This window comes from Micropterus salmoides, unplaced genomic scaffold, assembly GCF_014851395.1.
Source record: "Micropterus salmoides isolate LMB-PRFRI ecotype aquatic unplaced genomic scaffold, ASM1485139v1 Ms_hic_scaffold_1, whole genome shotgun sequence".
Lineage (NCBI taxonomy): Eukaryota > Metazoa > Chordata > Actinopteri > Centrarchiformes > Centrarchidae > Micropterus > Micropterus salmoides.
The window spans coordinates 6,759,541-6,787,113 of NW_024040040.1; the positions used below are offsets into that span (position 1 = coordinate 6,759,541).

The following is a 27,573-nucleotide window of genomic DNA, read 5'->3' on the forward strand; positions in this document are numbered from 1 at the left end:
TGTAAGCCATGACCACCAGCTAGGTATCACACATTTATTATGAGTGTTTCTCATAACATCTTAGAATCATAAAATACATCATACTCATACTTATGAGATAGTGTCTCCAAAGTATGAGCTGTACAAGTCATAATAATGAAATAAAAGTTTCTCTTAACATCTCAAAATTGTTTGATATTGAAATTAAAATATGTAAAATATAAACAGAAGCATTTTTTTTTACGAGACAGGAGCTTATAATTATGTCAAAAGTCATAGTTTTCAAGAGTTTTATTTTCAAGTGGCAGAAATGAGCTTTGTTACAAATTAATTTTATAAAAATTTATTTAAAAAAAAGAGACGCTGGTGCATTTCAAGACATCTACATCTGCATTGTGCTGGGGAATGCTGGGCTTTATAACTGAAGACAGGATGGAGGCATGTAGCAGGAGTCTCTCCGCAACGCGGTGGTCTGCTTATTGATGACAGTTTGGCTGTGTTTTCATTCAGTTTGTGGCTCCGTGTTGCCCTGACAAGATGTTCATTTACATGATCAGTGGAGTTGCTATGGTTTTGCTGATGAGTCACTCAGTGTTGGGAGCTGATCTTATTCTCATTCAGCAAGACGCTGAAAATAGAAGAGTGGGAATGGTTTTGTAGGTGTTGATAGAAACAAGGCAGGGTTGCGTGTACGTGCACAGTTTGATTATTAAATGTTCTGAGCCAATACAAAACACCTGAAAATAGACAAATGTGACTGTAAATGTACTATGATTTATTATTATTGAAGAAGAAACGTGGATACAAAACTGAGAGGATATCCGTTAGAGTCAACATTTACAAATACTACACTTTATGCCACTCATCTGTCACTCTCTGTCTGGGAGCAGCATCCTTTAGTCAGTGGTTAAGAGAGGTGACGGGGTACAGCATTTCTGCTTCTTCCTCCTTTTAAACCCAAGGATGTGCCGGGCTTGGGTTTTCGTTCCTGGGATTCGTAGCTCTGAGTCTGTGGAAGCACTTCAGTTGAGCCGCTGCTGCTGTTAGCTGGGACCTTGCTCTTCTTCCTGCCTCATCCTCTTCCTCAGCTGCTCACCGATGTCAGCCAGAGGGTTCATTTTGGCAGAGAGGGTCTTTACGGCGTTGCTGAAATGGATGGTCTCCGTTTCCCTACAATAAAGGCACATTTTTAAAGGAGAGTTCACTGCTAGTGGTGCAGGTTGTTGGCAGAACCATGAAGCAAAGAGAGTATGAGTATGAAAAGCTGCTTACAGGAGTTTGCGTTTCTGCGATTGTTTCATCTGACTGAAATCTGTTGGCTCGGGTCTCTTCACAGGCCTGAAGGGAGGAGACGGGACAAAGACAGGGAGATTTTCACACGCAGGACTAAAACATAACAGGACAGTCCATGGGAATTTAAGCTACAGTTTAGTGATGAGCTGTAGCTCGTGTGATTCATGTTCACGTCATCGGATAACTCTTGTCAGCTGTATAACTGTTGTTACTAAACATCCTTTCAGCCAGATAATTACTGCTGTATTACTCTAACACAGTGTAATTAGGTCTGTGTTTTGACAGGTGCAGAACATTCATTCTAGACGACTAAGAAAGATATGGCAAGATTTGACTGAAGCAGCAGAGAGGTAAGATGTTTTTCAGTCAGAGAGTCCGGACTCTTACTGACATACCTGACCTGCCACAGGGTTGAATAGTCAAGACCGCTGCAGCACAAGCCTCTCTGGTCTGCCTCGTTACATCCTGTTCAAGCAGCGACAATGAGGCCTTCCTGTCTAATCAGTCTTCCTGAAGAGGATTTAAAGTGAATCATTGGGACCCGGGGCTCCACGAGTGCCAGTATTTCACTCCCATGGGCCCCTAAAAATAGAGTGTGTGAGGAAAAACTACCGTAATGTTTCACCCACCCCGCTATTCGTTCAAAACGTAGTCACCTTGAGCAGCTCCTTATACAAAATGGCAAGCGAGACGCATCGACGGGGAGAAAATAAGCAACGTTTGGGTTTTGTATTTATTTAAACCCAACTATATTGAAACTGGATTAATCGCCATTTTTTTAAGAAATAACTTCAAAATTATCTGATGTAAGTTTCTTATATGTGAATATTTTCTGTTTTAATTGCTCCTCTATGACAGTAAACTGAATATATTTGGGTTGTGGACATAACAAAACAGATGATTGAAGATGCCACATCGGGCTTTGGGAAACAGCGATTGACATTTTTCCCCACCACCTAACAACTAATCGAACTAATCGTCAGGAAAATAATCAACAGATTAATCTGTAATTACAATAATCGTTACTTGCAGCCCTTCCAGGTTGTGAATTGAGCCTCTGAAGTGGAGAGATCTAGATTTAACCAGAGGCATGGTTGGCACTGTACCATTATGTGCTGCTTCAAGTCGCCTCCTCCTCCTGAGAGCAGCAAGTTGAAGTTATTGTTATAAATATTGTTCAGTAATCTTGTTGTGGCGTGGGTTGTGTGGGTGCTGCTAGTGTATTGTGTATTCGTCCCTAGTTCAAAAGCTGGATTAAAAATCCCACGTTTCACAAGCCGCAATGCACCAACCACAGTAGAGGTTTCTGTGATGAGTGATCAGTGTTTTTAAAGCGCTGGGTCCGTGCTTTAAAGCTGTTTTTTACCTCTCAACAAACAGAGAGAAAATGTGTTTCAGTGTTCTAAGGTCAATGCAGAGTGTGCAGATACGAGGGTCTTCACTTCATAGTCAGACACATGTATGTAACATATTGCTTGTTAATAAACTCTGTACTGTGTTCACACGTGTTCCTGGGCGAAAAAGTTAGCGTAGAGCCCTGACACTGTAGACGAGAGTGTGGGAAGACACCAGCAAAACAACTGTCTGACCATCCACCTCCATGAGCAGTTATGACTGCGGAGTAAGATACTGTGACCAAAATCGGAATATTTTCAGAAAAAATAATCTGAAATGTTCATGACCCCAAATCCAATGTTTAATATAAAACTCAAACTTTATCTCAAAATTTCTAAAATGATAAAATATCAATAAATTACAAATTTATCTATTAAAATTATGGAAAAAGGTGGAGTGTGCGCACTGGATTATAGCTCCCGAAAAGGTTTTATTCGACTGAAATAAACAACACGCACAGCTAACTATGTAGTCCAAATCACTAAATGGTCACTGCAGTACGGAGTAAACCTGGACTGTTAATTTGACGGATCTGTAATGAAACACTGCCAGAAGTCTTTACTGCGTGTGTTTTATCCAAATATTATTTGTTGATTAAACATCTGACATGTGCTACTAACAGTGTGACGACAGTCAACAGATGGAGGCTCATCAGTCAGTCACTGCTGCTGCATCTACGTGTTCAACTCAAACACACTGTTTGTGTTCAGATTCACTCTCAAGGACAAAAGAAACGTGATAATTATGGAGCGCCACACTTGAAAATGGACAGCAGCTGTCATGATGACACCTGACGCCTGACCAGAGCGGGCACCTCGGCACTTACAATTTGTTTTTCCTGCTCTTGCGGCGAGCAGCGGGGGCGGTGGCAGCGGGGGCGATGAGCTGAGAGAGCTCCGGCAGGGCGTCGGCCAGCGGCCTCATGTCTCCCACCACGGGCGTGGCCTGCCTCCGGGCCTCGGCCGCCTGCTGCTCCTTGGCCTGTTTGATGGAGCTGATCTCTGAGAGGAGGCAGAGGAATGCACAGCAGAGAGAGAGCGAGTTACCTCCAAGCTAAACACGATGAGACGTGAATGTCAGTGAAGGTAAGAGCTCTCCATCTGGGACACACACAACTCCGTTTACAGAAAAAAAAGCAGTCTGAAGCGTGTAACAGATCAAAGGTCCAGAGAAACGATGCTAGTGTTTTGCAAATGCCCTGTTCATATAAAGATGGCCTTTAAAAAGCGTTCATCTGGCTGTGCACACACAAAACAAGTGGATTTTCATCTCTAACAACGTGGCTTTATTAAATGAAGACTGATCTGCAGTACTCAGAGATCAGCCTGACGAAAGAAGAGAATGATAAATGAATCCATCCCATCTAAAGCATGTTTTTCTTTCTGAACTCTTTTCTTTTGTTCCAAGAATGTCTCATTCACAAATGATTTCTTATTTTCCCTCTGAAGTTCGACCACAAATGCTGGTGTGTCCTGGTAGAAGAGGTGCATCCCAAAAAATAAAACATCAAAAAAAAGGTTAAAATCTCAGGAAACATTTGCAGGCATTTAAAAATAATTAGCTGATTAGAGCTCTTCTCATGTCAATATTTCCGTATTAGAAATTCTTTATTCTAATACATTTTGAGCAACTGGAGTTTTTATTTCCATGAGCTGTAAGCCCAAAACAACAGAAGAAGCTTAAAATATTTCACTTTATGCTTAATGAATCTAGAATATATGAAAGTTTCACTTTTTTAATTAAATTACAGAAGAAAATGAACTTTTTGATGATATTCTATCCATAATTATCTTTAGATGCACCTTTATGTAATACACCTATATGTAATATAGTACTTCAATGTCCTCAGTTTGATTCCATGTCATACTTATCTTCTCCCTGTTTTTTTTCGTGATACTTCTTAATAAAGATATTTAAAAAAACGATAGTGGGACGGGGTTATAGGTTTGTTGAGCCGCTGAGAAAACAAGCAAGTGATTTCTCAAATATCATTAGGCTACCCAAAGTGAAATCCACAAGCAAACAGAAAAACACTAAGCCAGGCCAGCGAGCGACTGTGAGGCTGCACTTACACACATGTATTAAGGAGAACAGGACACTACGTCCATAAATGACGGCCGAATCCTTCCTATAAAGTTGCTCACTGAGCACATATGCCGCAAAACCAAACCATTTCCAATCATAAGGCTTTGTTAGCCTGTAAAAATCCCAGTGGTCAAACTCTGCTATCCCCACCCTGTGCCCGTGAACTGAAAAGCTAATATTTCATTCTAATTTTCTTCTAATTCCTGCAAACTGTTAGCCATGGAGCCGCTCTTGGGTTTCAGCAGGATTGAGACGCACAGCCATTAGCGCCTAATTATACGCCTGAACAGGATACGTGTTGTGTTACCCAGGAATTGATTGGCTCAGCGGAAGGGTACGGTTACAGGCCTGATCGCAGTTGTGGGAGATGGTGATGATGTTGAAGGTGTTGGCCAGCTTTTTCAGCAACATGAAATTAAGGAAGATTCAAAGATCGGCTTCTGTTTTCGGCCTCCTCCACTCTAACCTTAAGGTTTCTTTTTCAAGAGTCGTTTACCCAAGACTTATATAATATTGTGCTCATTTTAATTAACTCTGAGTTATATAACTGCTACATAATCCATCAACCCATGTTTTAAATGTACCTCATGGCTGGGATTAAGTTCTGCTCTATTTATTGCCAATCACCCCGTCCTCACTGGAACAAATAGAAGTCTCACCAAAACGTAGTCCATATTGCCCAACAAACTGTATCATATTTCTTATATTGGAGCCTTAACTGGGGGAATGAAGTCTGCAAAAAACGAACCACTGAAAATTAAATAAACAAGACATTGGATTAAAATGTAACTTCAATGTGTTGGATTAAAGCTTCACATCTCGGTTTCACGGTTATGACAAAGAGCGGTTTCAAACCCATTTAAGCACGCTGTCTTTTTTAAATTCTTATTCTTTATTGACGTTTTACAGCGGTTGGCATTACCGCCACCTACTGGATTAAATGGTGCAAAATATTATCAGTGTCCACCCAAAGTGATTCCACTCACAACTATAGTCCGTCTAATTATTTTTAAGTTTTATTTTTCTAACCACTGGTGTAATTCATGTATCTGTACATTCCTACTGAAGTGGTGAGTGTTGATAGAAACTCACTGTTGAGCCATCTCTCCCTCCTCTCCTTCATCTTCTCTTTCTTTGGCTTGACTTTCTTCTCTTCTGGGCCTGTGAAACACACACACACACACAAAGTTACGTGACAGCACACATCAAACCCGGCTGGGCTCCACTTAGCAGAGGGAGAAGTCTACTAATTAAACATGAAGAGAGGCAAATTCATAAATGTGTTAAAGACACATCAAAGGTGGCGAGGGAATGACTTGGCTGCAAGCTACAGCAAGCCTCCACCCTCCCCTCATTAAGAGAGAGTTGAGCTGAATGAGGTGAGATAGGGAGGAGTGGATCATCTTTTAATGAATGCGTTTCTTCCCTTATTGTCCCTTTATTACAAACGTCAGCAGCTCCATCTCCATGAAAACTGAGAGAACTTTGCCTGCTGATAAAGATGGGGATGCAGTGAAGGTTAAAGAAAAAAAAAGCCTAGTAAGAAGCCATTGAGTGTGGATTTTTTTTTAGTCAAACTAATATTTTTCAAAAATCAAGAACAATGTTTCATTCTGAAAACCTTTAAAACATGATTGTGTCCAGTTTCATTTATTTTAAGCATTTGTGTATATTACATAAGTTAGTTCGCTAATTAGCACTTTTGTGTTAAGATGTTTTTTGTTGAGGAAAAGGGACTGAAAAAATATTTTTTCTTAATTTTACTCATGCATATTTGTTCTACCTCACATTTGTGAAGTGATCCCCTGTTTGGCCCCTGTGTGTTCTGACCACAAAGAAAAGTTTCAAACCACAATTAACTTTCACTCAGGAGCAAAAATCAGCCTATAAACCTGAACAAAATAATGACTTTACATTTATCTTGATAATTATCGCTATCAAATGATTTTTGGGTTTTTTTGTGATAACATTTTTAGCCATATCGCCCAGCACTAAAAGTAAAAGTAAATGATAGTGCAGGTGTCCCGCCCCCTGCCACTTGTTGGCTGTGATGCAGTTTCATTGTCTGAGGACATTTCTCTGGAGTCTTAACTAAAATGACCTGGACTCGATACAAATCTACAACAAAGAAAAAGAAAAGCACAAATCTTGACCTGGCCTAAAGGCCCCTCGCGTACTTTGGGAGCCACTGTTCGGACTTCAGAAATGAAAAAGACTGCAGCAGATTATTTATCCCACTGAATCATGGGATAAATCTGAAATAAAAAATGAATAAATCATGTAATTTAATGGCATAAATAATGGATTTAATCATGGGAATACTGTTGGAGAAGACAACAGCTCCTTTTCAGAACACAAAAGAAATGTAAATGTGAGAGTAAAAGTAAGTAAACACACTTAACGTAGTCCAATCTACTTTCCCTTTAGTGATAGGAAAATCAAGCTAAAGCTTTTTTTTAATGTCACCTTATCAGCAAAGCCACCTTGAGGTTCCCTGTGGTCAGGACATCCTGAGGGCCAGATAGGCGAGGGTGGCACAGATAAAAAAAGAATCTGTGTGTGCACGCTTGTTTCATTATATTCGTGGGGTCCAAGAACTGGCAATCCACTTTACTTTTGGGGTCCGTAAGCTTTGTGGGGACCAAAATGCTGGACCCCACAATTTTAAAAGGCTTTTTGAGGGTCAAGACTTGTTTTAGGGTTCAGTTTAAAATTAGGTAACGGTGTTCACATGTAGTTGTGATGACTGAGCTTAGAGTAAGGGGCTAAGACGAGGTTGTGTGTGTGCGAGAGAGAGAAAAATACAAAATAAATGTCATGCTATTAGTGCCAAACCTCCAGACATATATTCAAATTTAGCAGTAGTCCAGTTACGTGGTATAAAAAAAAAATAGACTCCTGTTTTTTTTAGAATAATAAAGTAAAAGTAGTTGAAACATGGGAAACAATGGTGCAAGGAAAAGACATATGCACGGTGAGCTGGACCTACAATCATTATTCATTTCCTTTTCTGATCTTCATAACAGTGGAAAGAGTTAACACTGACAGAAGATGATAATGGCTGGTGTGCAGATGTCACAAAACACACACAACTGCTGAGAGAGGAAAGATTCTCTCACGGGTGAAGAGGAAAAATAACCACACCAAGAACAACATCAGTGATTGGGCTTTTCCATGATCTGCTCTTAACAACCCGCGATAGTGTTTTCTCCCACTGTATTGCTCACTTCCTCTCTTTCCTCCCTTTTTGCACTTCATCCCCTCAGTAAAATGATGGGAAAATTCTGTGATAGTACATGGTCCACCAGTAGAGAACTGGGTTAACTGGGCAGTTTTTACATTTTAAAAACCATGAGGAGGTCTTACAATTTAAGAAAACCCTGGAGATGATATCTTCAACCTTCTTGAGTTTGATAGTCGAATCAGGCTCCGCTCATCAAAGCATCGACTATTTGAGGTCAGCCCTACTTGCCTGCGTACTTTGCGTGTACCTGGAGGATTAAACCTGAATCCACTAGGCGGCAGACCAGGACCGGGTCATCCCACGACACCAGATTATCTTCTTTGAAAATCTCTGAACTCGCACATGATAAACAAACAAAACATAGCAAACAAAGATTTTCACAGTAACACTCAACGCTTGGCTAGCTCCCTCTCCTAATTTCTTCAAAGGACATCTAAGTGACAGGTGCTGTTATCTGAGCAGTTTAAGTCTTAAGGAACAGTGAGTAATGTGTGCGTAGTGAGTGTGTGGGTGAGCAAAACCCAAAACGCGAGCGTCAGTAATGGTGAAAGCTTGTAAAGTAAGGTGAAAAAGCATGGACCATGGAGGAGATCAGGTTAGTAATGCAAATTAGGGATGCAAACTTTTACTTGGTAATTATCCAGAAATACTTTAATGAAAAAATATGCATCAAGATGCTTCGATAGTTGTTTTATAATCGCAGCCCTCTGAATCTTTGAATTGAATTGAATCCTTAATACTCACCACTGCTTCGTCACTTGTGATCGAACGTTTCAAATTCAAAGGCCCAGGGTAGTGAAAGCGAATTTCTTAAATTTGAGTTGTTATCATTAAGATACAAACCAGCTTCAAACTTCACAGTTATGACCGTTGTATTCGCCTAAGGCTGTTTATTGTAGTTACCGTGTTCTCCAGTGGTTCCAGGAGGTCAGTGAATGTGTCATAGCAGTCAGCGAATGTGTGATATGTGTAGAAGCCTGTCAATCATTTCTTGTCCTATCTGTGATTGGCAGTTGTTGTTGTTCCTGCTAGCCCGGGGGAGTGTTAGTGTGACAAGTTAAAATCGACATTAATAATTTGTATATAAGTTAATCAAGTATAGTAAATTCATGGTCTGTGATGTTAAAATGTTTACTGATGTTAAAATATGGTAAGAAATTATTTTGCAGAAGTTCATAAGAATGGACCATAATCATTAAATTGGGTAATTTAGTCAAAATATAAATATTATATTTTAAATATATTAAATATAAATATTAAAATAGTCTTACATAGCTTATTTCATTCTTGATTGTGTAATTTGGGATGTAAAAGTGTTAATTTACGATTTACAAGGTGATCTTGATCTAGAATCCGGAGACTGACACCTTCCGTTTCCGCCCACATGCCTGGGGATGTCGTGGATTATTCCTCCCCATTTTCAGGTATGCTGTCGTTGTTAAGCAGAGTTAGCATGATTGTAATAATCCACTAACATGTCAAAGAGATTTCAAGTGTGTTTGTGTGACATTTTGAGTGAGTTAGAACTATGTTTTGCCGAGTGTAGTAAAGTGTGTTTTAGCGAACTCCCAGCTAATTAGCACTGATCAACCCGTAGCCGAGCAAAGTGTGTCGCCATTTTGTGTGAATACACATGTACGCTCATTGTGGTGTTTCTTTGGTGATTTGTGTAAGAGTTTACAGAGTTAAAGCTATTTTGTGGTAACAGTAACATTACAAAGCGTGTTTACAGAAGTATAAAGTAGTTTTGCTAATGTGTTAGGAAACAGTCATTTACTTGCTATTTAATGGCTGATTACTTTCTGGATGCTTAATTACTTTTTCTACTAATAGACATATTTTGTTGCAATGTGTTAGTCTCATGGGACTTCAGTCTTTGTTGTTATTATAGATATGTTCTGCCTGAGTAAGGAGTATGTTTCAGAAGAAGTGTATGCATTCTCTACATCTTAGCATTTCCTGTATAAATTGTATACACTGTTTATTTTTGTACAAGAATTGATTAGAGTAAAAATTCTCGCTGAGGAAACATCTCTTTTCACTCTCGTCATTATTCTTCCCCATTTTCAGGGGCGTAACATTAGCCTCGGGACAAAGAGGGTGAGCCTTTCATTTAGGGACGCTACAGTTGGTCCAATGGTGAATGGTGGCACCGCTTCTTATGTCCATTTCGAAGCACCAGAGGGAAAATATTTCAGTCCACACTTATAATTATTATATAAAATTATAAATTTGTGTTCTAATTCGGTCCTTTTGGTACTGGTTGTATAGGAACTGGGTTTCGGTACCCAACCCTAATTATAATGTAATTATACATTATACTCTACCAATTATAACAAGGCTTTAAACTAAAAAAATATAAGGTTTCCAATATCCGCCAATGTATAACTGACTCTTGATTCTTTGCCAAAGTAACTGAAGGGGAACAGCCACTATGTGAGTATTTATATTACTTCAAATGACCTAATTATTCTAAGGGTTCGGATCATGAAACAAAACATTGACTGTCCAATGAGCTCCAACCATTTGCTCCATGCGTGTGTGAACAGAAGGAAAATCAATGGGTCCTTCCCTGAATGAAGCGCAGTGTTGTAATGGTGCATTATAGAGGCCTGAAGGCAGTGACTTTGTAATTTACAATGCAGGAAAGACCTTGACCACCATTTCTCAGAATGGTCTGAGGGTAAGAGCAGAAACTAGATTTAAGACGATATATGGGTTTGCTGATATTGGGTCAACACTGGTCATCTTTTAAAAATTAAATATCGGCAAATCAGTGTCATCTCTGAAATGTTGGATTTAATGTGCTTAACATATATTTATTATAGATTGATCAATAATATATGTATTAGAGTTCTGTGCATGAAAAAAGGTTGATGAGTCACAAAATTTACATGTCAAAATATTCCGACATGTTACATCAGCTATGTCTGGATGTTGTCCCACAAACACTCCCCATCAAAATGGACCCAGAGATGCTGAGCACATTTAAATTGCAAACTCAAGGATGCAACGTCGTGCCTGCGCATTGATCGGTGTCAGCTCCAGCCCTGTGGAGTTCAAAGGTCGGAGGCAACAGATAAGCCACATGTCATTTCAGTGAGCACAGAGGGTGTGATGTGTCCTGCCCTGCCCTAGCACAGCAGCAGCAGATCGACGGTGTGCTACCCAATTGATCCCACTTAGCCCAACTTCAGCCGTGAGGCAGTTGAAAAAACTGTCTGTTATTATCTGTATTCTACTGCCGCCTTCCAGGCCAGTCAGAAATGGGAAATTTCCACGTTGACTTCCGACCTCAAAGCGTTTCAGGTGCGTGATGCTAAATGTAAACAATAAACATGGATGACCGTGACAAACTTATGTTTCTTTGGCAAGTTTATGCAGAGTTAAACCCTCAGCAGTGCACTTGGTGTTAATTAAAAGGATGGCCATTTTATTAAAAACAACTGATAAACATACGTTACTCGTTAACTGTGTGTACTTGTAGCTACATCAGTTGGTAAGAATGTTTTCACATTTTTGGCCATTTTTAACATTTTCCTGAATAACTTTTGGGTGATGACTTTAAGAGATTGTTTACTGTAACCAGCTACCTAATAACATTGACAAAATATTTCTACATCAATTTACATGCAGAACAAGTTTTACTATTTGATACTAGTATGTATTATTTTAATTTAATACTTTACTTTGCCTTTTAGTTTACAGTGTGTGCTTCCATGGGAGCTGCCATTATTGTTTAACGTCATTTGGCCGCTACTCGTGAGGTGCCCCCCCCGATAGGAAATTATGGCGTTCCATAGTACTTTTTGTAGTTGGAGGTCGAAAATTTCCCAGTTCCCAAGTTGCCTGGAATGCAGCATACAGCCTATATTTCAGTCGCTGAAATGGGACAGGTCTAATGCACCAAACAAATCGGTTAAGACGACATTACTCATCAGCTAATGACAATCACACAAAAACCCCCAAAACATATTTTCTCAATCAGCTTCAAAATACATGTGCTGAGGTTCAAACTGTCTATCTTTTACATTTACAGCCTCATTTGAGGTATTCAAATCAAGCTCAGAAAGTCTGTCTTCATTTTATGATGCCATTACCTTTTGAAAAAGCAAAAATGCTAAATAAAAAAAAAACAAAAAACAGTGGTTTGATCTTTTTGTAATGACTTAAAGGCAGAATGAGTGGGATTTATGCTGCTGTTTGTGTACACACCATTCAAAGTTGGCCCGACAGCAGCGGTGGTTAAGCAAGCACGAGAGTGAATGGGGAGAGCGAGGGTGAGAAAGATGGTGAACAAGAGAAAGTGTTTTCTGATTGTTTCATAGCGGTTGCGTCCAGGGGTGCAATCGAACATGGCCACACCTCCATATGACCCTGCGGGAGGGAGGCGCTTCACCCTGTCTGCTCTGCTCTTCTAATATGGGTGGTGAAGATGCAGTGAGACCCCAGTTCGATTCCCACTGCGGCCCATCCATCAAGTCTCTGACATAAATAGCTGCTCGGTCAAACAGACACACTGACCTGCAGCTGTGCATCCGTGGCTCTGACGGACAGTAGAGGAGAGTGGCGATGTAACCTGGTCGCTGGTACATTTTTGTAGTATGAGCAGCATTACAATGTTGATTTAGAATTAGAAGAAACAGTGAACACACCTGTTGGTGCTGTTGTCATTCAGAACCATGTTGGGCTCAAATCATTTTGATAGGCCACATCATTAACGTCAATCCTCGCCCACATGTGCTGTTGTGAAAACGGAATCACGTGTTGGGGTTTTTGGTCGACATCATTAAAACTGCTGACAAATAAAGTCAACAGAGCTGTGAAAACGGCGGCCGAGAAACCTGCAGTTGTGCGTGAGTGAGTACATTCATTTTTAATACAATTGAATTGAAGTCAAGTGAGCGAACAAGCTTAAAATTTCCCAATTAAAAAGAAGAAGAAGAAGAAGAAGAAGAAGAAGAAGAAGAAGAAGCGGTCAAATGTTGCGAGCTTCATTTACGGTAAGAGCATAAAGGCGGTGTTTAAAGTGAGACAACACTACCCTGTTGAAATTCAGACACTAGTAAGTACCTGTACACAGTGTACTACATGTTAGGCAAAAGTTCACTTCCTCTTAAGTGATTATGCCTAGAAATTAAAAGCGCAAGAACATTTTTGCAGTTATGTTTAATTGAGAGCTTTTACTTTGAGAAGTTCTGTAGGAAATTCTAAAGAGTCTCTGGCTTGCTTGAAAAACACCTCTGAAAAAGCCATCAGAAAACGTGAGATCAGATTCCCCTGAATGAAAAAAGCAGGTATGGTCCTCTGCCTGGAGATACTGGGGACGTGAAAATAAGCGTCCATAGGCTGAATGTACACACTCCTGCACATGCTTAATTGGGATTTGTAATACGATCTTTCCACAATCAATTTGTTGAAAATGGAAGAATAAAATAGTAGCAGCAAGTGAGAATTGAACACACAAGCCTCTGAACAGGAGTCCTGTGCACTACCAACTGAGATCATCGCACACACAGTAAATGTTGGAATAGAAATAGTCAATTGACGATGTTCTGGCACGCCATCTAATGACTTGAAAGAAAGGCACTGTGGTGCTTTATACATATTCACATCAGCATGCTAACATGCTCACAATGATAATGCGAATATGTTGATGTTTAGCAGGTTTAATATTTACCATGTTCACCATTTAGTGTGTCAACCTGCAAACATTTATTTATCAGCACTAAGTACAGCTGAGCCTGATGTCTTTAGTTTTCCAGGTATTTGGTCATTAAAGTATTGAACCGATTATTATTTTGACCTGAGGAAAAAAAAGAGGATCACTCAAAGGTCATCAGTTATTACAATTCATCCTGAGGGGAACATGAATCTCTGTAGGTTTCATGGCAAACCATTTATGGCAGTGCTAGAGGAAAAAATCTGGGCATCACAAAATGCCACGGCAATCCATCCTCCAGTTGAGGTATTTCTGTCTGGACTGAAGTCGACGATGCCATCCCATCAGCCATTTTTCAAGCATGAATAAATCTTTGTTAAGAAACTTTTAGCTTCTTTAGTTTAAACAACATTTGGGCTGATATTTAATTAAAATCCCAACACAGAGTTGTATTTAGTGTGTGAAGTGCGCTGTGTACACATCCCATGCGCTGGTGTCAGTGGATGCTGTTCAGGCAGGCATTATCTCCAGAGTCTACACACTCCAGAGATCCTGGCAGGCCTTTATCTGCCACCACAGCACTAAACAACAGAAGTGTTTTTGCTGCTGTTTTCAGGAAGAGAACAGGCAGAGATAGGCATCTGCTGCTGACTACACATGCGGGCAGAGGTGGGGAAATCTAATCTCTCATGAGTAGCTGGGGGTGTCTTTTGTGTTTGTGGAGGGGAGGAAACGGGGAGGGTGCTTTACCACCACTCTGCTCCCATTGAGAGCATCGTCTTCCCGCTGTTAGATGAAATGGATAGCTGTGATTACGGCTGGCTGGAGGCTACCCCCTCTCATCTACCCAGACTATACACCGTGCTCAGACTCCTCACCTTCCTGCACCTTCTGGGCTGAACCGACAACTTGGATCAAAGTGGTGGTGGTGGTGGGGGGGGGGGGGTTGAAGTATTGACACTTCAAAGATTAAAAGGTTGGTAGATTTGATTATTAATAGAGTTGGTAGAGTGAAATGTACAGAAGAGGTGAGCGTCAGGTAATGAGGACTGCAGAGGAGCAACTAAAAAACCTATGGCAGGGCTTTATGGTTACATTTAGTTTTGGGGCACAGCTTTTTCTTCCAATAAATAACATTCATGGATCTACTTTTTCTCACTCGCTAAACTTTGAGATTACTAAAGAACTCTCCTTCTTTACTTTAGTGCATTCGGAGTAAGATGTGTGTTTTGCTTTTATTATCTTTTTAATAAAAGCTTATGGATAATTATGATTCTTTAAGGCTGCACAAGAGTGAATAACACCAACCGCTTCTATGTAGATCTCCAAAACCCTTCAACTTTTAGACTGAATCCATTAATTCCCTTCTTCAAGGGTGGTGCCCGAGGAACTTTAATATTAATTAAGGTTATATAGACACTACATGAATGTTTTATAGACTTTTTACATGTCCGAGTGTCACAGAGTCATAGGCAGCAAAATGCTTGCACTATGGAGCGTGTATGGTTGGAAAATTTTACTTTCAGTTTTAACTTTGCCTTAAGTAGTTTCAAGGTTGTAGAATTCCACTTATTTTTCCCACTGTCTGACCTCACTGTTTATATCCAACGTCATCTTGTTCCGCTTCTTTGAAGCTATACTTTCGTTGCACCATGTTTTGTTTTTTTTACAGTATTTGATCAAATGGAAATATACTGCACATTTCCAACAAATTCCACCTGACATGTTTTCTATCTTTGGAATTAAAACAACGGTCCGTTTTTGGCAGCACACAAGACTGGGTGGAAAACTAGTATAGGGCGGGACCCTTATTGGTTAATGTGATAAATTGTGGCCCAGACGGATGGTCGGGTCGATTGTATTCCTTTGTGTAATTGTTTCAGAGGTTCCTGTAGTATGGTTAGGACTAAGGGTTAGACACAAAAAGAGCAAAAGGAGCAGAAGCGAGGGGAGAGTGGTGATGAGCGGGGGAAGACAGAGGGGAGATGTGAAGACCGGAGTGTGGGTTTGTCTTTGTGTCGCACGACAGTCAGTGTGTGTGTTAGAGGCTGACATTTTTTCGGTAATCCTGTTGGTCCCGGGATTCCTGCAGGATTCCCACGGGATGAGCATCAATTTCACTATCCATCACAAGACTGGGACGGGAATCAGTTCTCACATATAAATCTGCAGTTCTATTAGGGAATAAATGCTTGAACAGAATGGACAGGATTTTGTTTTACTGTCATGGGATTGGGATGAAGTAGGAGTATTTTTGTGGGAGAAGGCCCCTCTACCATGCTTTTGATTAGTTTTTTCTGTGGAAAGGGTTCAAACTTTGCAGGTGAGTCTTTAGTCTTTGTCTCAGGCTCGTCAGGTGCAGTTTCAGGAATGATGGAGAAGATAAAATTAGCTTGCATGCTTCAGGTTTGCAGGTCCGAGATGATTTCCTTCATGATTTTGTTACAATTTCAAATCGGTTTGGTTAGAGTTTTAAACGGATGCCTGTAATGAGTTGATGGAATTCCAAGCTAGACTTCAGCTCTGTTATTTCTACATGAAGATTATTAACACTGGACAGGAAACTAACCTCAAGCTCTTTCGCCTGTGGGGTTTTTCTTTGAAGGAGTGGAATTTCCTTGTATGTATGTATGGAAACAGGCTGCTGCCATGGTCAATCTCCCCACTGTTGTTGCTTCTCGAAGAGTCACAGCTCAAACAAGCAATAGTGTAACCTCATCACTTAGTCAGGCAGTTAGAATTGCTCGCTTCCATATTTACTTCTGGGTGAATGCAGCCCACTGACTGTGCACAGTAGTATTTCTCCCGCTGGCCCCGCCTGCGAGTTTCCACTCCGTCCATTTGTAATGACGTCACACAAATCGCATTTCTCTACTTGGGGAAAGTTTCACAAATAAAAAACCTCCATGGATCAAGGACCTTGTTTGCAGTGTGAGTCGTCCTGTCAACAGTTTTACAGAGGTCTTTTCATAACGGTGGCCTGTGGGGGGAATGTTGGTTTGGTCGCAGTAGGGTTTGACGAGGTCTATCAAATTGTCATCCGACAATGTTTAAAGTGACACATCATAGTGGACGGTGGTATCGAGGATTATAGCTGGTAACAGAGGTGGTGACAGCAGCAGCAACGTGAAAGCCTGACACCCGGAACCGCTGGCCCAACCCTACGTTGCAGTTGCTGCAATACTGCGAGTGGCCACTGTGCAAAACTGGAAGCACGGCTGAGCGATGGCGCCAGACCCACCAAACAGAACTACAGATGTGAAAGTGACCTAAAGTACTTCAATTTTTCTTAGGTTAAAGATTATGAGATCAGGAATTTGTTTCTGAACGCGTAACTGAAACTAAATATGCATATGTTCTGTGCAATTGTCACTTAAATGCTGTTGGTGCTGGCATTACTTGAGCTCTAATGCATAATTCAGAATAATCCATCACTCTGGACCCCACAGTAAGGACCCCCTTTGTGAAATAAAATATGGCTACAGTCAGTTCCTCAGTGAGGCGTGAACGTCATGCCTTTTCTCTGTTTCAGGGAGGCGTAAAGCCATTCTACTGCTGGCCAATAACAAGCCTTCTCAGTGCCATTATGTCCTCACGGTCAAATGCACACAAGCACGGAAGACACAGCTGGTATGACGGTAGGAGTTCATGCATACAATTCAGCCCATGATACAGATCAATATACAGAGTACATCGGTATAACCTCCTGCTGGGCTGGCTTTAAAATCATGCATCGATCAAACTAATGTGGCGTTATATCATTTTTTGTGGTTGTCATTAGAGATATGTCGCATCATTTGATCAAATTTTAAATTGCCTATTTTACAGCCTATGATTCAACAGTGCCCAAGCCTTCAGACATGAAGCAAACGTGTGTTGCCGATACGTTTACACGTGCATTTCTGAAAGGGTGTTCCTGTTTGTTTTAGCTGTCACAGGTTATGCTTGGTGGGTAATCTGCTTACCTTTTTCAATAAATACTAACATGATTTTAAAACATTTGGTTTTATGTTGCGTTGTTTTTTTTTTTTGACAATTTCCATTCTAAACCCCTTGAAGAACTCTCTGGTTTCTTTCCCAGAAACCATTTTCATCTTTACACATTCAGATAACCATTACTTCCATGGCATGCTCTGATGCTCTGACAAATGCAGTTGCGTTATAATGATGCGAGTAAACATGACAGCTCTGCACGGGCAAACTGGCCTATCAGCCTTCCACCCAGCAGGAGAGAAATAACAGACAGCAAAATAAGGAGGAACACAGAGAACATGGCAATGTTGACAGATCAAGTTATATAATCCAGCTGAAATGATGTCAAATTTTCTGTGTTGTTGCAACAACAGATAATCACGCAGGAGAGTAAAAAAGAATAAGAAGAGGAGAGCAGAGGAGCCGGGGTCTTCACTCCAGGGTCTGGTACTGATACCATAACTCTAATTAGACTAGAAACAGAGAACTTTGTCAAAAGGCTGTAGGGGCTGTCTGATCAACTTCCACAGTGAGGACTCTATACTGCAGGCTCAACACAACACACATTACGGCCTTTTATTATAAACATGATCTCTGAGAAATTGGATATCATGCACATGATGATCACTTATATTACCCTGACGTTCAATAAGCAGTTTTGTACCATCATCAGTGATTATTCCAGGAAACACTGGGAGGTTTGCTGGTACGAGTGTTACAAGTCGGATTCACCAATCTCTTAACTGAACAAACTTGTGATGATATACACTCAAAGCGGCGTAACCTACATAGTGATCCCGTGGCTGTTGTACGAGGCAGAGAATTTTCCAAGAGCTACGAAGATGTATAATTTCTTGTGCCGAAACATACCAATAAAAATTTAAAATAAAATTACAAAATTGTAAATTGGCAGCCATGACGATGATAATGAGGAACAGAATATTAATTAAATCTCAATTTCTGTATATTTAAACTCTGATTTCAGGTCAAATGTGGAGATATTGCTTGTACGACAGATCTGGACCATTCGTGAATTTCGTCCACACCTTCGTTAAAATTCCAAATACCAGAAAATTGCTGAATGCCACAAATTGTCTAAAGCCACTCATACGTGCCACTTTACAAGGAATCTGTTGGTAAAATGTTAAATGCCAGGAATTCCTGAAGCAACCTTCAGATTTAAAGAGAGTGAATGTTAGAACTATACTATGAAAGAGAATAATCAACTGGGCTAGGGTTGAACAATTCATCAAAACCTACGAAATCGATATATGCTATTGTGATTTTCAAATCGCAGGCGGTGAAATATTTGTTAAAGGCTAAAAGTGTGTCAAAATACCATTATAAATTAAACATAAGTAGTGCTGCAGAGATTTCCTGACTTAACAAAACATCTTTGTTTGGTACAGATCCTTGAAAAATCCCACCATAAATACGTTTTTCAATGAAAATGAGAATAATTACGTAATAATGATCAATCCCTCTAATTAGGGCTGGACGATATGGCCAAAAAATGTTATCATGATAAAAAGTTTCATATCTTTCAATATCGATAATTATCACAATAAGTATCAAATCATTATTTATTTCAAGTTTAAAGGCTCATTTCTGGTCCTCGGTGAAAGTTGAAGAAATCTGATGATTAATTGTGGTTTAAACTCTTCTTTATGGTCAACACTTGATGCCAAACAGTGAATCACTTGCATACATGGGTAAAAAAAGCTTTTTTCAGTCCTTTCTCCTCAACAAAATAAACATCTTAATAAAAAAAAAAAAACGTCCTAATTCGTGTAGGATTCAAGTGAATAAAATCAAACATTTATTGAATATTTATTAAACATTTGTTATTGTTATTGAAAAGAAAATATCGCAATAATTATTATTATTATTATCTTTTTACTGTCCAGCCCTACCTCTAATATCACAAATCATATCGCAATATCAGTCAAAATAATCGCAATTAGATATTCTTTCAAAATCAACTCATAATTGGTGAGTCAACTTGTCACAGATGGCAATCCAGCGGTTCTGCTGTACAATAACGACTAATGTCCTCGCTGCTGAATGCGTCTGCATCCACAAGCATGCCGTCAGTCAGCGTACTTACTATAGGAGTAAAGTAATTTTATATATCATGATGTGCGATACAGAATTATTTTGGCGTTTAGCAACAAACACCTGACAAATCACAGTACGTCATCACATTGATGCAAAAATCCAATTTCTCCATTAAAAAGTCTTGTTCCTTGATTCATAAAACACCGCCCACTTTGACCTATTAAAGCAAGATGTATTATATGCTGACAAATTTATATTTCAGGTATATATATCATCTTATTGCCAACCCTGGTGTACTAATGCTGGTCAGTTACAAATCACTCAACTGGTGGTCTTAAAATTCAGAGTAACTGATCACAAACTAGCCGAGGAAAATACAAAGATGTTAGTCTAATAAATCAAACTCAAATACTGATGTCTGATCCACAACGGCTGCCCAGTCACCACAAAAACATCAGAGTAAGTCTTTAGATGTGAAGGCTGCAAAGGAGCCCTTGAAATGAGAACCAGCACCAAAATGTATCCATAGCACCAAGTATCTAAACGCATCCAAAGTCGGCACAGAATGCTCCTTCAGATTGTTAACGAGCGCTTTAAAGGTAACATGAATCTGCACTTTTTTTTTTTTCCTCCATCCCTTGTACCAGTCAGGTTACACAGGTACATTTCTAAGAATTAGACTTTGGGGCTTGTTGTTTCTGTTAAATGAACTGAACGATTCAATTGTGGAAAATCTAACTATGTGTAGTATGTCCATACTGACACACTGATCACACGTTTAAACATTAATATTTGTATTAACAATCTGAGCAGCTTAGAAGCAGCTAAAGCGGGCGACTCCGCGGGGCTTAAGAGGTTTTATACATCCAAAGGACCGGCCAAGGCGTTTAATCGGGACCTGCGTTTATTTGTCAAAATGTGTTCCCACATCAGGCCAGTAAACGGGGTAGGCGGCTGTTTGGACCTCAGCTATTAACTGAAGTTTTACAGTAAATTCTTTTCTAACCTTAGACTGTATTTTATTTAGGCAAAACATTTTTTATTTGACGCCAATGCTCTGAGCGGTTTGGCATGTTTTTTTAAATGAGAAAAAGAAAAGAAATATTGCTTGAGTAACACACATTTTCAAACAACACCAAGCCCTTCATGAAACAGGCCTCGTTGGAACATATTCATTTGAGAAATGCAGACTTTGAAGAATCCAGCCTTTGTATCTGGGATGCAGTTCATGTTCCCATCTAGCCCTGCACAGACATCAGCTGCTGCTGCTGCTGCCGCAGTGGGAGTGTGCTGGAGTCAGGATGCTGTCAGTCAGGGAGTAACATTGGACTCCAGCGGCTTGCAAGCAGCGGGGCTCTGAAAGATTTATCTTTTGGATATAAAGTTTTAAATGTCCAGAGCATACCTATGAAGAATCAGAGTCTAACATGACATTTAATCAATGAGATATAACAAGCGTCTATTTAAACACAAGTAAAGACATTAAAAAATGAAAAGCCAGTGCTGAACATAGCTGATGAAAGTTGCCCCTCCGGCATGTTTACTGATGCTGAATCCTTTCATACGGCTCAGCACAGTGACTGATCTAAAGCACAGCTGAGTAGCCCGAGAGTGAAAGTTATAAGGGGATGTTTTATGAACTCTATCGTGCCGGTTGCTTCATCACAACAATGGTCGCCTCTTTGAGACACTCGTTTCTCCTGTTGCTACTTTACTGCTAAACCAAAGTAGATCATTTCTGGAGCCACGTGTTTCCTGTTTTTCAGCGGATGAAATTACAAAACAACTCTGTGCTTCAGTTTCCAGAGAAAAGAGAGAGAATCATTGGTTGGCACATCACAGGACGTTCGCATTAGACACAGGAGTGTTGTTTTTTTTTTTTATTCCTGTTCCGTCCCACAAAAATACTCCTGTCCCTTCCCTGTCCAATGACTCCTGTCTGTCCCACTCCTGAAAGAATGACTCCGGTCCCGTCCCTTTCCCGATAAAATAAAATAAAATAAAATTCAGAAAATGCATTAATTCATAGTAGAAATGCATATTTATATATATTAAAATATGGACCTATGATTCCCGTCCCGCCCGCTCCTGTTTACTTTTTTCCCCAGTCCTGTCCCAGTTTCGTTGAATCAGAAAAAATGTCAGCCTCTAATTCATAAGAAGTGGAAATTAGCTCTCAAGTCTTCGGGGGAAACTTATTAAAGCCCAGCTTATTTGCATCTAGTGCAACTAAAAAGGATCTGATCTGACTGTTTTAATGTATTCTGCATGTCTTCTACTGCTGAACTAGGATATTTTGTTGAAGAGAGGATAGTCTCTCTTTCTCTCTAAGAAATATTAATGATGCCTGATGCTTTACATTCGATTCCAATTGATTTTAAACACTGGAACCCTATGGTGTGTTTAACACAGGGTTAAAGCTCTGTACTGCACATCAGTCAGCATTAACGGATCTTTCTAGCTGTAAGACACGTTCTGTTTTTTTAGCTAGGACATCAAAGCATGGCCTTGTGAACATTTTAAGGACATAAAAGTGTTTATTTTTATATCCCGTAAAGCATGCCGTGGTGTTCAAGGTTTTTTTAAAATCGACTTTTCTCGCTTTTATGGGAGATAATGGCTTCCATTTCTTTTTAGTGGAGCATGAAACTCAACTTACTGAGACATGAAACTTTGAATTTGGCACGCTGTAGTGCTAAATGACTAAATTAAAATGAATTAGCAACAATTTAAATAATCGATTAATAATTCTAGGCATTTTTGTTTTCTATCACTGACAAAGATTATCAGGACTCTTGGTTTGATGTCACCTTTTCCATCATTCTGTTAGACTACATTCAACAGTACTATATTATTATTATTATTATTATATTTATCTTAAACGTGTATTTTAGTCTTTTCAATGTTTTCTTGCTTTTATCTTGTATTGTTTTTGTATTATTGTCTTTACACTTGTTAAAGCACTTTGTAACTTGTTTTTGAAAAGTGCTCTACAAATAAAGATTATTATTACTACTAAAGAACCAATCAAACATTTCAACAAGTGACAGATTAACTGATAATGAAAATGATATGGAAATTATGTTGAGTTAGATCGATTGCTTCCCTCAAACTGGTTCGAGATTCAACTTCCACACAGAATGGCAATAGAACAGAAATCAATAGCTGTCCGAATAAACACATTCAAAACACTACAGCACACTTTGGCAAACTGCAGTAATATAAATGAGACTTTATCACAATTAAGTCACCAAAGAATCCCAAAACATTGGTCCATTAAGGAGACTAGCAAAGACCATAAATCAGAGCTCATTATTATTATTATCTTACAATAAGAGTGTCCTCAAACTGAGACGGTACCAGCCTCAGAGTCTTCTAGCTGAAGCAAGGAAACACTGATGCAGCTAAACCTTGATTTCATGCATGAGCTAAATTTATACTGCGCCTGCTCTATAAATAGCAGCGGGCCGTTGTCTGGTGCGGCACAGCGTGCTTAGCAACTAGGCCCACATCCGTCACTCCCTTCTTCAGGCACATCCCCGTCCACAGAGAGATGCTGCCACCGCTCTCCCTCCCTTTGATTGCTTTCTTTTTTGTTGTTGTTGTTGTTGTTCCTCAACAGCTCGGCTCAGATTTCTGTGCCAGTCTTTTTAAGCTGCTGTTCCAGCGCTGGAAGGACGTGTTCAAACAGAACAACCTTCATTAGAGCCACAGAAATCCCCAAAAAACCTTTGCTGTAGTCTGCTGTGGAGCTGCAGCAGCACGAGGAGGACAGGTGTAAGTCTTACACCCCATCTAGTGGCCAGAGAAGGAACTGCTACAAGCTGCTTGACTGTGTCCCACTTCCACACCACATAATCACTGTGTCCACATTTTGATCAACACACATATTGCACGATTTCCCGTGAGTACGACATGATGAATTCAATCAATTTGTTGTGCAAAAAATAATATACTGACAACCGGTATACACTGAGGACGGTAACATTCACCGATTTGCGTCGGTGCGGCAGCCTTCAGGTGGATCTCATAAAATTAGATAAGAAAAATGATTAAAGCTCAGCCAAAAATCCATATCTCATAATATTAAAGAATATCAAGGATATTAGAATTAGAATAAGCTTGACGAGGAGCTTGTCTGTGCCCTAGGTCAAAGCACCACGAGGCCTCCGACCTCCCGCCGTGATGAGACCCAGGAAATCATTGGCGCGGAACAAGTGAAAAGCACTGCTGAAAGGCGAGGCCGTCAAGCTTACCACCAAATGTACATGTCATGACATCAACTTCCCCACCTCCCGGTTTATGAACACAAGCCCAGCTATGTGAGCCATGTCAAGTGGACTGCTGACAATCTGGTTAAAGCATTTAAAACATTTTAGCATTTTGTGGAGAAACAGAGATGTTATCTGGAAATTTTACATCACGGAGCGACAGTGAACGCACCACTTGCAGATGTCACCGAGTAACGCGTTGGTTTTTCTCCACATGATGCTGTGCACTTGAAAACTGAATCACGGGTGAGTTTATTAAACGCGGCCACTTTGTGAAACATGCTGCTGATGGAGAAAGTCAGCAGGGACACAAACAGGGAGAGAGAGACAGGAAGGAGACGGAGGACGCCGGCGTGAGAGACCAGAGGTGCAGGTGTGAGAAGCTTTGACTTTGTTTGCAGTAATCTAACCTACTAGAGATGAAAGCATGGATAAGCTTTTCCATGGCTTGTTTGGATAGCATACCTCCGATCCTTGCTACGTTTTTCAGATAATAATACACAATGACTTGGTTAATGAGATAACACCCAAGTTTCTGGTCTGATTTGTAGTTTTTAAATTTAGATAGGCGCCGTCAGGGTATCTTTTGAAAATCTGTCTCTAGCCCCCCCCAACTTTGCAACACAAAACTGCTGGAATACTGGTTCAATCGAATAACTTGCAGCAGGTCTCACCTTTCTTAGCAGGTACGGGCACATCTGGAGGCTCCTCAAACTTCAGTGTTTGCACCAGGGCCTCTGGAGTTATTTTAGTGCCAGCAAAGATCCCAGTGGGGAAGGAGCCACCTGCAAGAGCCTGTAAGGGTTTTAGAACATACGTAAATAAGTCTATCAAAGCAATTATCCACCGCACAGGTGGGCTACTCGTCGCCACGGTTACACTTCGAGTTCCCACCGGAGTGAATCTTCAAAATAAAGCGGTATTTTTTATTGAGGTAAATAACTACAACTTCTCCGATGATAGAAAGGTTCCCTAAAATCACTGTGCCACATTCATAAAATGTCAGTCTTTCACTAGATGTACCACCACCGGTCAAACGATTTTAGAACACCCCCATTTTCTCTAGTCTGTATGTAAATATACGTAGTTCAAGTCCAGTGGGAAACCTTAAAATGGTACAAAAGTAAGCAGCAAACTGTCAAAGTTAAAAATCTTGACCTCACGTACAAACAGACAAAATAAAATTAACAATTAAATTAAAGGAGTTTTGTTCATTATTTCAATTGATGACTGCTTTGTCTCCCTTCATTAATATTATAATATTGTGCAAATAACTTAGTGTAATTATAATAATAACATGAATTGTTAATTAAAACTTGATCCCTGAAAACTGTATGTCTATATAGTTTTTCTGACCTAAACTTTGTCTTTACCTTCTTTGGTTATTCTGCAGCCGTGAAAGTTGATGCAAAAACAAATTTGTGCAGCATCGTGCAAACACCTTGGAACGTCCTGTGTTAAAACACCCTGAGAAGCTTTATTTGTAGGCAACAAATGAAGGAAGACATCAGTTGATGCTACAGTGACATATGAATAAAACTTGTTTATTTAATCGTTAATTTTTAAAATGTCTCACAACGTTGTTTTTAACTTTTTGTGCCATTTAAGTTTTTACACTGACTTGTACTCAAGAGCGTCACTTGGGGACATAAGGGCTCATATTAGGGGTGTGACGATACATTTTGCTCATGAGATTTGACGATGCACAATAAGACGAGTAGATATTCTAACAGTATTTTGAACATATATTCGATACTTAAATAAATGAGTGGGGGGTCTGGAGGTCCTTCGCCAGAAAACACTGAGTTTCCTACATTCTGGATCAATTTATGTTGGAAATGTCTTTATTTATGTAAAGGAAACACACAATTAGGATAAATATAAAATATATAATGGAATATGATGCAGTAATCAGTAGCTTTGTTTTGTTTTTTTTGACAATGCACATTTGTCTCTTCTACGTACATGTCGTTGCACGTTTAATTATTTCGAAGAATTTTAACATTTCTTGTTGCCAGAACATTTCACAACAAATGCATGGTCCCCAGCGTTCCCAGTGTAAAACAGTGGTTCTCAAAGTGGGGTCCGGGGGACGCCCAGGGGTCCTTGAGGGGGTTCCCAGCCAAAAAAAAAAAGGGGAATCATTTATTATATATACACAATGACAGAAATGGGGCTATTTTGTTCATGCACTTCATAGAGTTTCAGTAATAAAACATATAAAAGCAAAAATCAGATGGACAAAAATTCTAATTAGGGGTTCTCTGAGAACCACTGGTGTAAATGTCACCTACACTTTAAGTACATATATTTTATTACAAAGTACAAAATGGGGGGTGTTGTAAAACTTCTGACCGGTAGTGTGTATTTGCGGATACAACGTCAAACATCCTGACTACAACACAGACTGTGACTGACATCCTACCCGTAACCAGAACATGCAATATAACAAGTGAGCGTCGTTCAGTGCATCACAGACCTGCTTCACGTCGCTCGAGGCGTCACTCTTGTTGTTTCCCAGCGGTGGAGGACTTAATGTGTGTAACGTTGGTCCGGAGGCAGCACGCTTCTCCAGACTGGGAGATACCACAGAGGAGGGCGACGGTGTGAGGCTGCTCGGCCTCACGAGCTTCACTGCCTCCTGGTGAATCCTCTGGCGGACATGTTTTATCTTTCCAACCATGTTAACTTTATGATAAACTGAATCTAAAAGGTGTTTCGCCCCTGATGCTCCCCCGATGTCCACAGCGTGCGACGTTGTCAAGTCATCTGTACTGTCGCCGGAAGTGAATCTGTTTCGCCTTCAAATTAAAGTGTCCTTCCTTTCGCTCACACCTACTGTCTCTCCCTCCCTTATCAGTCTAACTGTTGTCTCCCTTACAAGGACAGTTACATATGATATGATTGCTTATGATTAATATATGTTCAGTTTTGATCTTTGAATTTGAACTAAAACACCCGCACAGAAGGTAACGTTATTCATTGGTTTTACTCTGAATGTATACCGGAAGTACTTGTTTCTATTCCTAGCACCTGCCATTGTTGACATGACAAGCGTGACTGGTGTCCCGAGTTAGTTGAGCGGTGGAAAACAGAGCAGGAAGAAAGTTCCGCATGATATTAATCCTAGTAAATGGTTTTATTTACAATTGCTTAAAACACATTAATAAATAAGTGTGCGAAAAGGTCGATTTATATGTTTATAAATCTATGTTATACATTAGACCAGGTCCAGATCAAAAACCACTACGCCTAGAGCTGATGATTATTCAAGAGAGGCTAAAGTTTCATTAAAACACAGTTTCAGATTTGTGAACCATTTATTCTACTTGTGAAAATGAAAAAAGGGCGATTTAGGTAGTGTTTTTTTGTTTGTTTGTTTGTTTTTACATGTAGACCACATTTGACCTTACAAGTCATTTTTTTCATTTTCACAAATAGAATAAAGGTATAGGCATAGTGACTTTTGATCTGGACCTGGGTTTCCCTTAACTTTCCCCTTAACTGCCGAATCGGAAGCTAACTTCAGTGTTGTGATATTAAGCTACAATTTCTGCCTTCAGATGAAGGCATGTCTGAAAAACTATGCCTTTTATGCACAGGAATTTCCTCAA

The 27,573-nt window shown here is 39.9% G+C and overlaps 1 protein-coding gene across 1 annotated transcript; it reads right to left on the reverse strand.

Moving 5' to 3' along the window:
• Window positions 1-255: 255 nt before the first annotated feature.
• fam207a (family with sequence similarity 207 member A) lies at window positions 256-26,731 on the reverse strand. The gene is made up of 6 exons (XM_038715693.1): window positions 26,439-26,731; window positions 24,634-24,754; window positions 5,845-5,913; window positions 3,494-3,668; window positions 1,252-1,317; window positions 256-1,149 (listed from the first exon to the last, which is right to left on the reverse strand). Exons 1-6 carry the CDS (start codon window positions 26,640-26,642, stop codon window positions 1,023-1,025), a joined length of 762 nt encoding a protein of 253 aa, XP_038571621.1. The 5' UTR covers window positions 26,643-26,731; the 3' UTR covers window positions 256-1,022.
• Between the last annotated feature and the right edge of the window lie 842 nt (window positions 26,732-27,573).

Excerpts from the sequence above, each read along its gene's own strand:
- fam207a (XM_038715693.1), bottom strand. The coding sequence starts at position 26,642 with ATGGTTGGAAAGATAAAACATGTCCGCCAGAGGATTCACCAGGAGGCA. Across the intron at positions 3,669-5,844 it reads GAGGGAGAGATGGCTCAACA|AGATCAGCTCCATCAAACAG; the intron begins GTGAGTTTCTAT and ends GCCTCCTCTCAG. Across the intron at positions 1,318-3,493 it reads AAGAGCAGGAAAAACAAATT|GCCTGTGAAGAGACCCGAGC; the intron begins GTAAGTGCCGAG and ends TCCTCCCTTCAG.